This window comes from Oncorhynchus clarkii, chromosome 6 (genome assembly GCF_045791955.1).
Source record: "Oncorhynchus clarkii lewisi isolate Uvic-CL-2024 chromosome 6, UVic_Ocla_1.0, whole genome shotgun sequence".
In the NCBI taxonomy this organism is placed as follows: domain Eukaryota; kingdom Metazoa; phylum Chordata; class Actinopteri; order Salmoniformes; family Salmonidae; genus Oncorhynchus; species Oncorhynchus clarkii.
The window spans coordinates 56,067,850-56,080,853 of NC_092152.1; the positions used below are offsets into that span (position 1 = coordinate 56,067,850).

At 45.7% G+C, this 13,004-nt stretch overlaps 1 protein-coding gene across 10 annotated transcripts in view; it reads right to left on the bottom strand.

Moving 5' to 3' along the window:
• LOC139411319 (diacylglycerol kinase zeta-like) overlaps positions 1 to 13,004 on the bottom strand; it is a 118,297-nt gene that overhangs the window by 18,260 nt on the left and 87,033 nt on the right. For 7 of the 10 annotated variants that reach the window (XM_071157537.1, XM_071157541.1, XM_071157539.1 and 4 more), the window contains 5 exons: positions 11,424 to 11,503; positions 10,210 to 10,254; positions 7,962 to 8,031; positions 5,522 to 5,562; positions 4,583 to 4,779 (listed from right to left, as the gene is read on the bottom strand). In XM_071157537.1, the coding sequence (XP_071013638.1) occupies positions 4,583 to 4,779; positions 5,522 to 5,562; positions 7,962 to 8,031; positions 10,210 to 10,254; positions 11,424 to 11,503 (433 nt within the window). The remainder of the gene's footprint in view (positions 1 to 4,582; positions 4,780 to 5,521; positions 5,563 to 7,961; positions 8,032 to 10,209; positions 10,255 to 11,423; positions 11,504 to 13,004) is intronic. The other 3 variants (XM_071157540.1, XM_071157536.1, XM_071157533.1) reach the window with 1 other exon arrangement.

Sequence of the window (13,004 nt, forward strand, 5' to 3'; positions counted from 1 at the left end):
TGAAATGCAAAGGAACCTTGTATGGCTATACGGGGAGACACGTCCATGGGCAGGTGAACAATCTTTGGGAGGACAGGATAAGTTAAGGAGGAGGAGGAAAGGAGAGGTGAACAGGAAGAAAGGACAGATCGATACCTCTTCCTGACAGGAAAGGGGAAGCCGGAGTGAGAGGAGAAGAAGTGGGATGGCCATGGCCTCGCTGTCTGAGTGTGGGCTGGTGGGACTGACGGTAAGAGGAAAGGGTACAGAGAGGAAGAGGAGAGGATGAAGGAAAGTAGGGCAGAAGGAAGGGCAGATGGGAGGATGGAGAGAGAACAGGAACAATTCCGGGATGTTTTACTTTAATAATATGCCCCCCCCCCAAAAAAAAACACTTAAAAAAAAATATTATACATTTAAACTGATCTGTGATTAGGGAAAGGAGGACAAAGAAGCCAAGGATCTTCAGAGCCAGTAGCAGGAATAGTTAAAAAATGGTACAAGATCAGTTCAGCAAATTAATTGGTTCTGAGAAAAATGATGTTTATGCTAGTATGCAAATAATGTAACCGTTAGGATGCGCATCGTCTTAAATTTCCTTTGATGATTTGATACATAACCAAGAGACTAAGGTGGCATTCATCTATGACAAATTACATTCAACACAGTGCTACTTCCAAACATCACTGTCCAGGTTTTCCTGTTTAAAGTATTGTAACTACTACTGCAGGACCTGACGAAGCCCAACCAAAACCCCTGGACCAAGCCCCCCCCCCCCCCCCCACTGCACATCTAAACACATCAACCACAGCCTGTCTTTCGAGACTACAGGGATCCTTTTATTAGGAATTCTATTTCAAGCCCCAGCCAGCAGCATGAGAGAACATGGCAAAAATAACGTAGCCTCTGCTTTGAAAGCATCAAAAGACAGTCTGTAGAAGACGTGCCAATAGACCACAGGGCGAGAAGAGAGGGAGAGAGAGGCTACAATCCCACATGCCCTCAGAGATAGTCCCACTATGTTCGCTTTGGAGGGGGGGGGGGGGCGTGTGGGCCGGGTTAGGATCTGCCTCTGTCATGTTTGAACTCCATGAACCCACACCTCCTCTTCATCAAACTCTCCTTAAATCCCTAAATGGATGGGGGACAGGGGCCCGAGCTAAAGTGTAGAGAAGAGAGACTTCCACTAAGGTGAAGTTAACTGTAGAACAGAACTCCACAGAAAAACCCTCTACTGTACAATTAGGTACAACATTGTCACACCCTGGTCTTAGTATTTTGTGTTTTCTTTATTAATTTGGTCAGGCCAGGGTGTGACATGGGTTTATTATGTGGTGTGTTTTGTCTTGTTTTTTTTGTAGGTATCGGGATTGTGGCTTAGTGGAGTTTTCTAGTATAGTCTATGGCTGTCTGGAGTGGTTCTCAATCAGAGGCAGGTGTTTATCGTTGTCTCTGATTGGGAACCATATTTAGGCAGCCCACCTGGGATTCGCTGGAGCAGTGCGAGGAGGGTTATAGGAGAATGGAGTTGGAGAGACGAACACGGCGGCGTGGAAGGAAGCCCGAGAGTCAGCCCCAAACATTTCTTGGGGGGGGGGAGGCACAGGGAGAGTGTGGCAGAGTCAGGAGTCAGACCTGAGCCAACTCCCCCTGTTTATCGTGAGGAGCCAAGGAGGAGACCAGAACCAGAGCCGGTGTTGGAGGTGAGCGAAGCAGAGACTGTGAAGGAGTTAATGGGGAAATTGGAGGAGAGAGTTATGAGGGAGTTGCTGTGTTGGTGCTTTAGGCACGGAATTCGCCCGACGGAGTGTGTCGGGGATTTGATGGCACCTGGGTCAGCGCTCCATACTCGTCCTGAAGTGCGTGTTAGTCGGCTTGTGCCAGCCTCACGCACCAGGCCTCCTGTGCACCTCCCTAGCCTTGCACGTCCTGTGCCAGCCCTGCTCTCAAGATCTCCAGTACGCCTTCACGGTCCGGTCCATCCTGTGCCGCATCCACACACCAGCCCTCCGGTGGCAGCTCCCCGCACCAGGCTTCCTGTGCGTGTCCTCGGCCCAGTACCACCAGTGCCAGCACCACGCATCAGGCCTACAGTGCGCCTCGCCTGTTTAGCGCTGTTAGAGCCTTCCTCCTCTCCAGCGCTGCTGGAGTCTCCCGCCTGTTTAGCGCTGCCAGAGCCTTCCTCCTCTCCAGCGCTGCCGGAGTCTCCCGCCTGTTTAGCGCTGCCAGAGCCTTCCTCCTCTACAGTGCTGCTGGAGTCTCCTGCCTGTTCAGCGCAGCCAGAGCTGCCAGTCTGCATGGAGCAGCCAGAGCTGTCAGTCTGCATGGAGCAGCCAGAGCTGTCAGTCTGCATGGAGCAGCCAGAGCTGCCAGTCTGCATGGAGCAGCCAGAGCTGCCAGTCTGCATGGAGCAGCCAGAGCTGCCAGTCTGCAAGGAGCTGCCAGTCTGCAAGGAGCTGCCAGTCTGCATGGAGCAGCCAGAGCTGTCAGTCTGCATGGAGCAGCCAGAGCTGCCAGTCTGCATGGAGCAGCCAGAGCTGCCAGTCTGCATGGAGCAGCCAGAGCTGCCAGTCTGCATGGAGCAGCCAGAGCCAGCAGTCAGCATGGAGCAGCCAGGTCAGCCAGGATCCGCCAGAGCCGCCAGTCAGCCAGGATCCGCCAGTCAGCCATGATCTTCCAGATCCGCCAGTCAGCCAGGATCCGCCAGTCAGCCAGGATCTTCCAGATCCGCCAGTCAGCCAGGATCCGCCAGTCAGCCAGGATCCGCCAGTCAACCAGGATCTGCCAGAACCACCAGCCAGCCAGGATTTGCCAGAGCCAACTACCTGCCTGAGCTTCCTCTCAGTGCCGAGCTTCCTCTCAGTGCCGAGCTTCCTCTCAGTGCCGAGCTTCCTCTCAGTGCCGAGCTTCCTCTCCGTGCCGAGCTTCCTCTCCGTGCCGAGCTTCCTCTCAGTGCCGAGCTTCCACTCAGTGCCGAGCTTCCACTCAGTGCCGAGCTGCCCCTCAGTCCCGAGCTGCCCCTCAGTCCCGAGCTGCCCCTCAGTCCCGAGCTGCCCCTCAGTCCCGAGCTGCCCCTCAGTCCCGAGCTGCCCCTCAGTCCTGTGGGGCCCTTGGTGAGGGTTACTAGGCCAAGGTCGGCGGCGAGGGCCGCCAATCAAAGGACGCGATACAAGGGGACTAAGACTTTGTTGGAGTGGGGTCCACGTCCCGAGCCGGAGCCGCCACCGTGGACAGACGCCCACCCGGACCCTCCCCTATGGGTTTAGGTGTGCGGCCGGGAGTCCGCACCTTGGGGAGGGGGGGGGTTCTGTCACGCCCTGGTCTTAGTATTTTGTGTTTTCTTTATTAATTTGGTCAGGCCAGGGTGTGACATGGGTTTATTATGTGGTGTGTTTTGTCTTGTTTTTTTTTGTAGGTATCGGGATTGTGGCTTAGTGGAGTTTTCTAGTATAGTCTATGGCTGTCTGGAGTGGTTCTCAATCAGAGGCAGGTGTTTATCGTTGTCTCTGATTGGGAACCATATTTAGGCAGCCATATTCTTTGAGTGTTTTGTGGGTGATTGTTCCTGTCTCTGTGTTTGCACCAGATAGGGCTGTTTTGGGTTTTCATGTTTCGTTAGTCTTTATTAAAGAACCATGAATAGAAACCACGCTGCATTTTGGTCCGCCTCTCCTTCGACGGAAGAAAACCCTAACAAACATAAAGAGCAATAAAAGTTGATACGCTAGAATGACAGGGAGAAACGCAAAGGTTTTAAAAGACTGACAGCTTCTAATGCATGTCGGAAATGATTCTATGAAATATTGATGAATGCACAGCAGATATGAAGAGACGGCTTATCCCGGCAGTTTATTAACGCTTTAAGACGATTTAACAGGATGGAAAGGTTGAGCTCAAAGGTATTACTCGAGTAAATTGTTTGACTCGTTCTGTGTGCATCACTTGCGTCATTCACAAAAGGCTACAACACGTAAATGAGATTTGTTGTGGAAAATTACGGGAATATCCACACCTGGCACACAAGACATCCTTCCTTGTGAAAAGATGAACATACAGTATATAGTGAGGAGGAGAGTCTCTAAAGTCACTCTGTGAATTCAGGTGAGTGTGGCCCTTCTCCTTCCTAGGGTGATTATGAAGATCAGTGGTTAGAACTTAAATGATTCATAGATTTAATGGGGGGGAGGGGGGGGGGGGGGTTAATGGGCAGGCATGGCCTCTGCATTCCTCCCTGTTGCCTCAGTAATAATTCAGCAGGGCAAAATCACCACGGCCCCCTAGAGGAGCGTACGGTTTTATCGTGTCATAGGGTTCGTCCAAACACAGATTCAGCCCGCGGTTTACTCTGCTTTTACTTTTGTGTCCTGGACCTGGGGCACTCCAGTCTGATTATTACTACACTATTTCAGCCTGTCAAAACAGCACTGCTGGAAACCACTTTAAAAACCAGACTGGTTCACAGAAAATGACCTGATATGTATTCACTGTTATAACCCCCAGAAAGCTCCAGTGGAGCTGCCCCCATCCTTTATCCAGTGTTTCTAAAAATGATCTCCGACAGAAATTCCCATTAGAAGCTGTGAGCAGCAGCTGCATCTCTTACCTGGGTCCCGGTGAGGGGGGAGGAGAAGAGGAGGAGGACGTGAATCCAAACTTGGGAGACGCCTCCGGGAATTCACCAGAAGAATCCACCAGATCAGGCATCCCTGGTGAGGTGCTCACCGTCTCCGTGACGACCAGCTCAGGGTCCAGGATGAAGAGCTCGTCTTGGGATATCTCGGTCACATAGTTTAGGTGTTCCTGTTATGGAGAGAGAAATCATAATCACTTATGTACAGAGCATAGTGGCCATTGAACATGTTACTTGTTTATTTTGCTTTTGTCATCGGTGTTCCTTTACTCTGCATAGTCAATGTATTCAGTGGTGCAAAGTACTTAAGTAAAAATACTTTAAAGTACTTAAGTAAAAATACTTTAAAGTACTTAAGTCGTTTTTTGGGGGGTATCTTCACTTTACTATCTCTATTTTTGACAACTTTTACTCCACTACATTCCTAAAGACAACAATGTACTTTTTACGCACTACATTTTCAACGACACCCAAAAGTACTCGTTATATTTTGAATGCTTCTCAGGGCAGGAAAATGGTCCAATTCATGCACATCTCTGGTCATGCCTACTGCTTCTGTTGTGGAGGACTCACTATACACAAATGCTTCATTTGTAAATGATGTGTGAGTGTGTTGGAATGTGCCCCTGTCTATGAAAAAAAACAATACAATTATGCCATCTGGTTTGCTTAATATAAAGAATTTCAAATGATTTATACTTAAGTATATTTTAGCAATTACGTTTACTTTTGATACTTAAGTATATTTAAAACTAAATAGTTTTAGACTTTTACTCAAGTAGTATTTTACTGGGTGACTCACTTTTACTCGAGTCATGTTCCATTAAGGTATCTTTACTTTTACTCAAGTATGACAATTGGGTACTTTTTCCTTCACTGAATGTATTATTATATACAACGACACACACTCACCTGAGCACGATCAATTCTGTAAAATCGATCTGCAGTTGTGGCTAGAAGGAAAACGAGAAGGAAAAATCTATTTATAAATAGTATGAGATTTACAGAGAGTAAATAATATGAACACAACCCCGCACACACACGCACGCACACGCACGCACACACACACAGTGTTCTAACGAGGCCAGAGAGGGACTGGTAACTGTGCAGGAGCTTAATCAAAGCGTTGACCTGATTAGACCAGCTCAGAAGCGCACCATGACTTTGCCACATGTTGTTAAATGAAGCAAAAGATGGATAACCTGTATAATAAACAGAGCAAGTAAGAGCAAAGGGCCACATAATTGTCCCATTGACTTGGGGACATTACAAGGAGAGTCAAAAGGGGTTCTGGTAGTGGGTGTAATTCTAGATGTTGGTGGGACTGTACAGAACATCTCACAAGGTTGCCTGCCAACTAGTCACAAACAGATTCACAGGAGACGGGATATGATCATATGTCAATATAATTGTGTGTGCTTCTCAAAGGAAAATCAAATACACTCGTGTGAGACTCATGAGTATGTACAACATTACATCTCAGCGTAGAAACTAAGACAGGGGAAGTAGTGAGTGGGGAAAAAAAGACATTTTACACGGTTGTGGTCCAGTGATCAAATACTTACTACAGATGATCATTTCCCACCAGTCAGCAGAAATTCCACTAAACTAACTCTGTCTCTCTCCCCCCCCCCCCCCCCCCCCCCCTCAGTCTCGTTCTGTTGGACTGTACCGGTAATTAAGCTTCATGCTGCCATTCTGTCTAAGGGAGTGGAAATGAGCTGTTCTCTAGCCCAGTGGGAGCTGACTCAAAGGGGGTGTGCGCTGGAATTAAGTAGATCTGCCAGGCTTCTTCCCCTACATCTAAGATGCCAAGAAAAAGACTCCTCTGTCCTCCAAGGACACTGCAAATTGAACTTCTGCCAGCTTCACTGAGCAGAATAATCCAACTCTTATTTTATTTTTTAAATAAAATGTATGCTTAAGAATATCTCACAGAAAAGCATGACGTTTGGCCCAGAAGATTCCTTGAGTTTCTTAAGGTCTTTAAGGGCAGGTCTGTGTACTGCATGTTTTTTCCAGCTTTTCCGACATATCTGGGAAGGCGTTTTTTCTTTCTTAATCCTTATCAGAATGTATCAAGAAGTATGATGTGGTTCCCCCGTCGTTCTAATTAAATAATCAGTCAAATCAGAATGCAGCTGGAATTCACTTGCTATGCTTCTCATCAAGAATTAGCCACGCTGTTTTGATGAGAGAGAGAAAACAATTATACATTTTTCCACACGAGACCTTTACGACAGTCTTTCTTGGACGGCGCCTTTAAGATCCGGGCTGTTTTATTACCAGTGAATAGAAGCTAATCTGTGCTGATTTCAATGGAGCAGCTATGGGATTTAATTAAGCTTTGAAAAGCGACAGAAAATGTGGCTGCAGAATTAACCTGGCATTCAAGCAATGACACCCTTCAGAGATCAGCTATCATGTCAGTCTGGCGTGACGAGATGGAAGACTGCGAGTTTCACTGCAGGTGGAGTGGCTGATGAGCAGCGCGAGTACATCATATATGTAAACCGGTGTTATGCATCCCTATTCCTAGCAACGCACATAACATGTCATTCGTAATACTGAAGAAGTTTAAAAAATAAAAAAAAAACTCATGGGAACTGTGGACTGTCAGTGGAATAACTACAGTGGAATGAGTACTACAGATTATTTACAGAAATATTATTAAAAACTGTATGCTTAAGAATATCTCACAGGCAAACAGGAAGTCTGCCCAGAAGATTCCTTTTCTGCTATGCAACAGAGAACAGAAGCATTCAAAGCAAATCAGTGACATTATTATCGAATTGATTTCTGTATCTTTGCACCAGAGCTGTTGATCTAAATTAATGTCAAGATGGAGCTTGGTTTAATTGAATTGGCAGAGCCTGTTTCACACAGACATACAGAACATCTGCGTTAAATCATGTTCTGTAGGATCGCGCTACTTATCTTCAATTCTTCTCAAACAATAATCTAAAACAAACGCTGAAATGATCCTCAAAACCTCTGTTTTGAACATTAAGAACTCAAATTTATGCTGGGTATATTCGTAATGCAAATGTGAATCCTTTATCCTGCCCGAGAACTGCACAGATGCACTAATCGGAAGGTCATAAAATGGCAACGCTCCATCGAATTAAGTCGACCTCGACGAAACACGAAACTCTGTGGCGAACGAAACCAAGAAAACAGTGACTCGTAAGAGACAGATGCTCCCATTTGCAGTGATCAGATGAAGTGAAGCGCTCTCGCTTAAACACTGAAGATAGACAGGGGACTAAAATAGGTGGCACCAAGAGGAACACTACATCACGGAAAGTGTACAGAATAAATAGCAGTGCTCTTTATAAGAAGTGGTACTTACAGTCCAAGAAGCACCACTTTGGCGAAAGCTTCTGCGAGGAAAGGGTCTTTGACTTAGCTCCCTCATCCTCCTGAGAAAGAAAACGGGACCAATGAGATTAGTTCCACAACAGCCTGCTCTTTACACTAAACATAAATGAGACCGGAAGGCCTTGACTCTCGTTTTGTCCAACTTACTGGTCCATTGACAAACAGAGGACTCAAATAATAAAAAAACCTTTTCCTGCTGGATGTAGGGCAAGATGTAAAGGCCCTGAGTCTTGTGTTCAGACATAGGCTTTTTGAAATGAAAAGTACTTTTCTGGGCAGTGAGTTCACTGAATGGGCCCAGCATATTAACCCCTCCCCTACTCTTTCATATAGAGTTCCATGAGTTTAGGAGGGCAGGTGTTTCACCCCTGCGTGTGTGCCTCAGTCAGAGAATCCTTGGTCCAAAGACCTACGATTCCTTTGGACACTGTTCTGTGCATTGGCTGAACTCTACTTAATTTAAGTTTTTCCAAAGGTACCTTAGTCCAGTGACCTTAGGCAATGAGATACATTGACATAATCCTCTTCAGAACTTGATCTTGAAGGTAAGTCAATGTTTAGAGGAAAAAGGGCTGAGGCAAGCCACAAAAAGGACATTTGTCTATTCAATGTTCAGAAAGAGACCTGTTGGAAAGAGACCTGTTGGAATGTGACGACAACAACAGGAGTCATTTCTAGGGCCATGAGTTTCTCCTGACCACATGCCTTGGCCAGGAAAACTCCAGGCCCTAGTTAGAGTTATAGGCTAAAACTAGGGCAGAGAGTTTTTCCTGATCAGTCTAACTGTGGTCAGGAAAAACCTACTACTGATTTCCCATCTAAAGGTAAACTTGACCAGTCCATCGAACTTCCAAAGGGACCAGGAGGATAGCAGTGTACAGAATGTTACGACACATGCACTGAGGAACTATGCTGAAAGACCATGCTTAGCTTAGAGCACAAACCACCTACAAGAAGAAAAAAAAAACACACCCACACACACAAAAACAAACCAAAGAAAACCGTGTACACAAGGTAGCCAAATCTAAGAAACGGCAGACTTTTCTGGGTCTCGAACAAGGAACCCCAAAAATGCAACAACCAAAACGAGACAGTATCAACTAGTCCACTAACTTGTCTTGGTCGTAATGCTCTCTTATATTCAGCAAAAGTATTACTAACTGCAGTAACATAGCCAAAGCAACCTTAATAGCAGTTTCTTAAACATTGAATGCTTTGCTGCATACAAAAATCAGAAGCAAACATATATTCCTGATTACAATGTCTCTCTTTCATGCACACAGAAAGGGAGAGAGAGTAAACACCCACAATCACAAACACAACACTAAAGAACACATCTAAACCATGCTTAGGGGCACAGAGGAACAAGGAGAAAAACTCTTCCCAGAGAGACAAATTTGGGTTGGTTTGCATTGGGGAAACAGGGCCACTACAGAAAGACAAGAGAGAGAGAGAAAAAAGGGTCTCCTGAGTACAGCCTCTATTATTCAGCCATTGCCATTATGCAGCCGGTTTGGCTGAGCTGTGAATGGGGATCTGAAGGAGGGCCAGGGTAGCTGGGAGGAGTGTGTGGTTACCACTGGAGACGGACAGTCTCAGCATCTACCCACGCCTCTCGCTCTCTGGGCATGCAACTTAAGTGCGGTGTGGTGAAATCACTTTGTAAAAGGGCCTAGGGCAAGATATTTGAACATGGACGCGACACACCCTTTGACCGATTACACAGTTTATTTGGTTTTGAAGCCAACAAGGAACTACTGGGATGTGAGCAGTATATTTGTGCTCTTGATAATTTTCTTTGGAGACAAAAATAAGACATGGAAGAGTTGATCAAACACACAATTCCAAGTAAACACCTAAAGCAACTATGAGAATTGTGGCTGCAGCTATATGCCTTTGTACTGTATGTGCTTGACGGTTATGCACAGGGCGGGACAGGTTTGACAAGTGTGTTCTCGTAACAAGAACACGGTTGTGATTAAAAGGCCTCATCCTTGTTTTTGAATTCAATTATATTTTATGGTTATTGTTTGCTCCGTCTGTGTTTGCTCCGTCTGTAAAAGTCGCTCCGGATAAGAAAGTCTACTAAAATGACCAAAAATGTCAATGTAAAATGTAAATCGGTGATCTAAAGGTTGATTTTGATTAGGGGAATGTTTCCTTTTCAGACTTGTTCCTTTCCATGTCACAGGCTCCATGTTCTGTCTCGTTTTACCAACCTGGAGCACCAGTCGTTTGAAGGAGGGATGAATGGAGACGAAGTCCTGCGGAATAGCCCCAAAAACACTGTAATCCCATAAATGGAGACTCTCATTTCTGTCTAATGCCCCTACCCAAAGTAAATCACCACATGGGGATAGGAAAATAAGCATCTCGTCTTGAAGTTACTAAAATGACTGGTTTTGGATTGCAGAAAATGGGTTGAATGTAGTGGGAGAAACATTCCCCCCCCCCTCAATTTATGCCGTCTTGTTGTGTGCTACGAGTCCTACTTACCAATAATACAGTATTATTATTGGGTGATTACATGTTTTTGAGAGTAACATATAATGAAAGTGGATGATCACACATATAACAGAACTAATTACCATTTTGCAACAGTATTTTAGTCATCGTGTCTCCATTAGTAGCAGACAAAACCTAAATATAATTTAAGCCTTTACTTATGACATGAGCTGATGAAAACAGCAACAAAACAACATACTGTTTGGGAATCCCAAATGAGGGACAGCCGTTGAGGGATTGTGGTTAAAAGGAGGAATATAATAACCAAGTAATCACAAAGCGGCCGTGCCGCTAATCGGCAACAAATTTCACGCACTGTTTATTTCAATGGGTTTTGAACCGAAACGGGACAGCGAGGGGGCTAGATGGGCAAGGATGTCTCCCCCATTTCACAAATAACCACACATGCAATCCTTTCCTACACTAAAGACAGGTTTGGGCTTGTCTGTCGAGATGAGCCATCATATACCAGCCTGAAAGTAATTGCTCTTGACATCAGCAAGTTCCTCCCTCTTCTAACCTCCTCTCTTTGTTCAGCTCTTGCACTCTCACAACTTCATCAGAATGATTTCCCCCTTCCTCTTATGGCATTAGGTCAGTCCTACCCCCTCTGTCGTCTTCTTCTACTCTCTGCCTGAATTGTCCTCCATCACAGACATTTCGGAGTTCTCCCCTGGTATTAGTTACCTGAACAGCTACTTTGTCTTTAAATGCTCTCTGCCTCTCATGTCCTCCATCCCTTCTGTCCCTCTTTTACCCAGAGTTCCATCTCATCAACCCACACGCTCTCCTCTTCTCCCCTCTCGGTCTTTTCTGTCATTCATCAGCTTACCCTCTCCTTTACCCAGTGTTCCATCTACCTCATCAACCCAACACGCTCTCCTTTGTCCCCTTCTCGCTGTCCCCACCTGCTTCCTTCATCTCTCACCTCTTGGAGCCTCTCAATGTGGGAGCGACATGTTTCCAGGTCACTGTCTCCCGGGACAACGATGAGGCCCAGCGGGATAGCTGTAGGGAGAGATGATGAGAGACAACATGCTGTTAAACACTGCTGCAGGCGCCTAGTGATCGAGGCATGAAAAAAACGTTCTACAGGTAGCTCATAGACACAAGCTACAAGACACAGACTATCTGATTGTGTCCATTTATCAACTCGAAACCAGAAATGTTTTGGGGGAAGTTCCTTTTGTGGGCAATAGATCAAGGATATATTTAGAGACTTGGGCTTCCTGGATGCCTTGTGTTTCATAGAGCGCCACGCAAAGTCCAATGCACTCAAACCCCTTTGAAACGGCTGTCAAAGTAGGTGAAGTGTATAAACCTAATAGCAATGCAAAACAATAAGAGGAAGAATTCTCTAAATGTGATGTCTGCAAACTGTCTGGCGACATGTTCGCCATTAGTTCCCATGCACATTGATTGGTGCTAAACTAGAGACAGGCAATTAGGCCTAAAGTACAACTGGGCAGCAAGTGAGAGAGCAGATACTGAAACATAGTGTGAGTGCATCAAAACCACATTATGTGATCATGACTGTCCGGGCCATCCACAGGGCCTTCTTTTTAATAAGAACAGAACAGAAGTGAATGACTCGTGGACTATCAGGCTGAGATTTGTGAATTGAAAAAGTGTCTCTGAGCAGCAAGTTTCACAGGCAGAGAGAGAGAGAGAGAGAGAGAGAGAGAGAGAGAGAGAAAAAGCAGGCAGATTTCTCCACTGAGGAATGTGCTGTTGCCTAGCAACCTTGGAACAGTCTGTCTCTAATTCAATTCCGCTTCTTTCTCCCCCCCCCCCTTCTCTTTTGCTGTACTCACTCTGCAATAGCGGAGTTGTCTAAACTCCTTATAGGTGTCAGGCAACTGAGACAACTGCGTAACTGCTACCAGCCGCATGCTATATTTTTGGATCAGAGACGAGAGAATAGAGCATTCACCTCAGCCATGACAGCCTAACATCACTTGTACCTCAAGATCCATGTGAAACATCAGGGACCTAACTTGATTCAGCGATAGCCAGAGGGAGGTCTGAGTGTGCTGTCTAGAAAGAAGCTAAACAATGTGCAAATCACAGAATGATTGTTCACTTTCATGTGTTCGCTCCCATGTACATTTATGAGTGGCCTATCAAAAACAGCCGTGGAATTCTCTTGTACGTCAGCAAGCATGAGGGTGCATTAGGTCCAAAGTATGTTACTGGACCACTGTACGACAGTTGAATATGGACATTGAGTTTATTTATAGAATCAGTTAGTGCGTTTTCAGGTTTAAAAACGTATATCATTTTATGTTAGTTGCACGTTCTGACATCTAGTGGTGGAAAACAAAGAATAAAACTACTTTCAGCGTTCCGTGAAGCAAATGGTAGGTACTGTTAGAAAACAGTTGGACCTCCACCAATTATGCCCGAGAGCCTACTGGGAGGTTTTATGTCAGGTATTATAATTGCTAAGCCTCGTACGACAATCCAGAAATCTTGTGAGCTTACAATTCTGTTTCGCTACACAAATTCC